This window comes from Egretta garzetta, unplaced genomic scaffold (genome assembly GCF_000687185.1).
Source record: "Egretta garzetta isolate BGI_Z169 unplaced genomic scaffold, ASM68718v1 scaffold220, whole genome shotgun sequence".
Lineage (NCBI taxonomy): Eukaryota > Metazoa > Chordata > Aves > Pelecaniformes > Ardeidae > Egretta > Egretta garzetta.
This window is the reverse complement of record NW_009258414.1, coordinates 6,732,677-6,736,317: the sequence shown is the minus strand read 5'-3', so window position 1 is coordinate 6,736,317 and position 3,641 is coordinate 6,732,677. Positions and strand designations below refer to the sequence as shown.

Below are 3,641 nucleotides of genomic sequence, written 5' to 3'. Positions count from 1 at the left end.
CCCGTTCCCCGGGGCCGAGTGGCTCAGACAGGCTGAAGCTGCTCTGCAGCAGCCTGGGGCGGGCTGAGGGACAAGGTCCTCACAGCAGCACCCAAGGCAGAAGGTTCGAGAGCTGGACACGGCCTCCGTGGATGGGACGTAGCCGAGGATTTGAGCTGCTGGACAGGAGGAGCAGACATCTGCCGGTTAGCTGATGCTTCTCTCACAAGGAGTACCACAGCCTAAGCTGATCACATAGCTAATCTGCTTCTAAAGTACATGGAGTGAGAATGCTGGGATTATTTAATGGGAAGTTTAAAGCAATTAACTGTTGTTGCTAATATATTAAGATGCAGGAAAAAGGAAATCTTGAGAACTATAGGGAATCTTAAGTTCCTTGAGGGGTTCTTTTACGTGTGTCAGTAAGTTAAATTTTACTTAAAAACTTATTCAAGGAAAAAAGACAAATAAACAAGACAGGTTTTTTACTTGTCATATCCTCATCCTTAAAAATATGTCGTGAAATCTTGCTTTGTAGAAAGCTTTTTCCAATGTGACATAGCATTTGGAGACATACGTAGCAATCACCCAACATAATTTTTTTCTGTTATTAGCCATTAATTCACTTAAATCTAAATAATCAGTGCCAGTATAGCATTATAAACAAGTTTCCTATGATAAACGAGGCCCCTGGTGAGGCGAGGATCCCACCCTGCCCGGTCCTCAGTACCTTTTGTGGCGGCCTCTTCGTTCCCTCCCTCACAGGGCTCTGGATTCCTGCCAGCCACAGGGTCAGGGTGTCAGCCTCCCTGAGCACAGGGAGGTGCTGGGATACACCAGAAATATTTTCTCCTCAGATTTTGTTACAGAAAAGCCCCCCTTTGATGGCAGGTAGGTGTCACAGGCGAGCGGCAGGAAGGTTCTGGGTCCTGGGGGAGACGGAGCCTGGCCATGGGGGCTGCAGCAGGCCTCAGAGGTGACCAGGTTTTTTGGGGAGTCTAATCTTCACTCTGTCTGGAAAACTTCAATTTTCCGTATTTTCCTTTTAATTTTATGTTTTGGTAAAATAAAGCTTGAGCACCCATGCGATGATTTGGAGCATGGACTGGCAGGAAGAGGGTGGGGTAGAGCTGCCTCAGCGCACTTCGGCCCTCTCCTGTAGGAAAGGGTTAAATACCGTCTTACCATGACTCTGTCTTGCTTTATAGAGGATTGCACTGAGGAAATCTACAAAGTATTAAAAGCAGTAGAGGCAGTACATCTCTTTTAGGAATTTGTATGCTTTGTTTCATGAAGGAAAAGTAATATTCTAGCCACTGTAATATCACTAAATCAAAATGCAAGTGAAGGGAGTAATGACTCTTAAGTTATATAGTGATAAGATTTATTATACTTAAAATGATAACTAAAATAGGATAATGGTTGCTCTAGAAGTTACAACTCTTAAGCAAATAAAAAGGTTAATCAGGAGTATTGTTTTTTCAGGCCTACATTAAATTGCTTAACAGCAATGTTGTGTGATGGAAAACTGTGATGGAGCTGTTCTTTAGGAGGCCTTAAGGCAGTGAAAATTCCTGAATATCCTTGGACCAGTGCTCAACATCAGCAAGCCCATGTCCTTTCTTACCCCTTTTTGGTGTGACTTGTGCCTTCCAAAGTCCAAAGCTAGAGCAGTTACATGACTTCTCTTGAGAGATGGGACCACTGCTGTTTCTTGTCCCTTGTGGATGGTGTAGATAATCAGGGCCTTGAAGCAAAAGGAGTGAACCAAACACACCATGTTTAACGTCTTTAGCATTGTACTTGATAAAATATTCTCTGTTTACTCTTTTTTTCCATGCTGTATAGTAGCACAGTCTACCTAGTGGTAGGTCTGACACAACTGTCTGCACCCCACACAACTTGTAGAATGACTAACGAACATTCTGCCTGATTTAAAGCTACGCAATGTGTCTCTCACTCTGTGCATCATTGAATTTCTGACATGCCAGATGAATTATATTCAATTACTTTTTTCTCACTATGATGAATCTGTCCCCTCTGCTTTACATTTATATTGTTGCTAGTATTGAGCATGAGAGTTTCATGACTAGAAAGGGAAGACTAGATCCCTGAGAAGAGGGATCTCTCACAAGAGAAGTCAAGTTTCCTAAGACTGTGAAGTAAGCTTTTGGATATGTCAAAACTCAAGAGATCATTTGTCTTTACAGGTACATCTGTGAGAGGTAGTTATAAGCATAAAGCATTCTTTTCTTTCTGAATAGGAAATTTAAAATACTGTGCATTAATTGCTTTTGTTTTATTTTACCACAGGATTGTACAGTGTATGAAACAGAAAATAAAATCCTTCATGTGGTAAGTAATCTAAGTATTCTGTTTTGGTATTCTCTAATCCTACCCCATCCACTTAAATGATTTTTAAAAAAATAGTGCTACCATAGGAAAATAAAGTTCTATTCTGATGAATAATGTCAGTTACTAAAAGCTAAAGTTTTCATAAATAAGTTCAGATAGTTAAAAAGTTAAAATTTACTTTCAAGACCAGGAAAAGAGATCAGCTTCCATGTTTTGTGACCCCCTGAAACCGACTTAATGCAAGTTAGTTGTGCCTCCTACTGGCCAATTTAATGACTGCCCCAGCACTCTAGATTTAACACTCCAAAATGTCTTTTTTTGCATCCATGTAAAGAAATGGAGAGCCTCTACCCAAACAATATTCATAAAATATTTTTTCCCCTCAAGATATTGTTTCCAGTTTCTCTACATATTTGGAGGCTTGTGGAAGATGGAGTCATTCGCTTAAGAACGATTCCTATCAAGCCTTTTTACTCTTTCCTGAATTGGAAGTCTTTCAAGTTTAAGGCTTAAGAATCAGCTTTCTTCTGCTATTTCCTGACTTATGCCTGTTTATTTTAGCAGGCAAGGTCAGATACTCCCTCTCACTCTCCCCTTTCACACAGTTCCCTGGAGTGATGCTCTCTGTTATACCTACAGTTAATTACAAATCCATAATTATTGTTTTAGAAGCTTCACAGTACTCTTACCAGTCTAATACTCTTACTAGGATTGCTGGTGTAGAATTCCATCAGTGGATCCATCAGACCCTGGTGCATTCTTAGCTTCACTGGTTGTCAGACTGAGCACTTTGTGCTTTCAGCACTGAAGAATCTAGTGAGAAAGGGCAATGGAAGAGTCTTCTATAAAGTTATTGAATAGATATTGGCCCTTAAGTTCAAATACTTTATATTTTCCTGGTTCCAGCACAGAAAACTTAGAGTTAAAACTGATGGTTAAAGGGAAATCTCAAAGGATTTGCAAGTTCAGATAAGCTTTTGACAAGCTCTACCCAAGTGCCTGTCTTTTTTTTTTTTTTTACTCTTTTTTTTTTTTTTCCAAGCCTTTTACACATACTCTGCTTCCAGCAGGGATTAAAACTTGTTATAAAACATTGATGTGCTGTTAAATTCAGAAAGCATGCAGTGACTTTTAGGAAAAAAAGCTTGCTATTGCAAACCTGATTCTGAAAAGAATGTCCAAAAGCACCTGAAATCTTCTGGGATTTGGAGTGTGTGTGTGTGTATATATATGCACACAAACATATGTATACATCTTTTAACCCACAATTCTAACATCTAGAAATACATCTTTAGCAGGCATGCTAT

General features: G+C 39.8%; 1 protein-coding gene across 1 annotated transcript in view; it reads left to right on the top strand.

Annotated features, from left to right (window-relative positions):
• Positions 1 to 3,641, top strand: part of LOC104130068 (connector enhancer of kinase suppressor of ras 2) — a 205,563-nt gene that overhangs the window by 102,230 nt on the left and 99,692 nt on the right. The window contains exon 5 of the mRNA XM_035898667.1: positions 2,293 to 2,334. Coding sequence (XP_035754560.1) covers positions 2,293 to 2,334 — 42 coding nt within the window. The remainder of the gene's footprint in view (positions 1 to 2,292; positions 2,335 to 3,641) is intronic.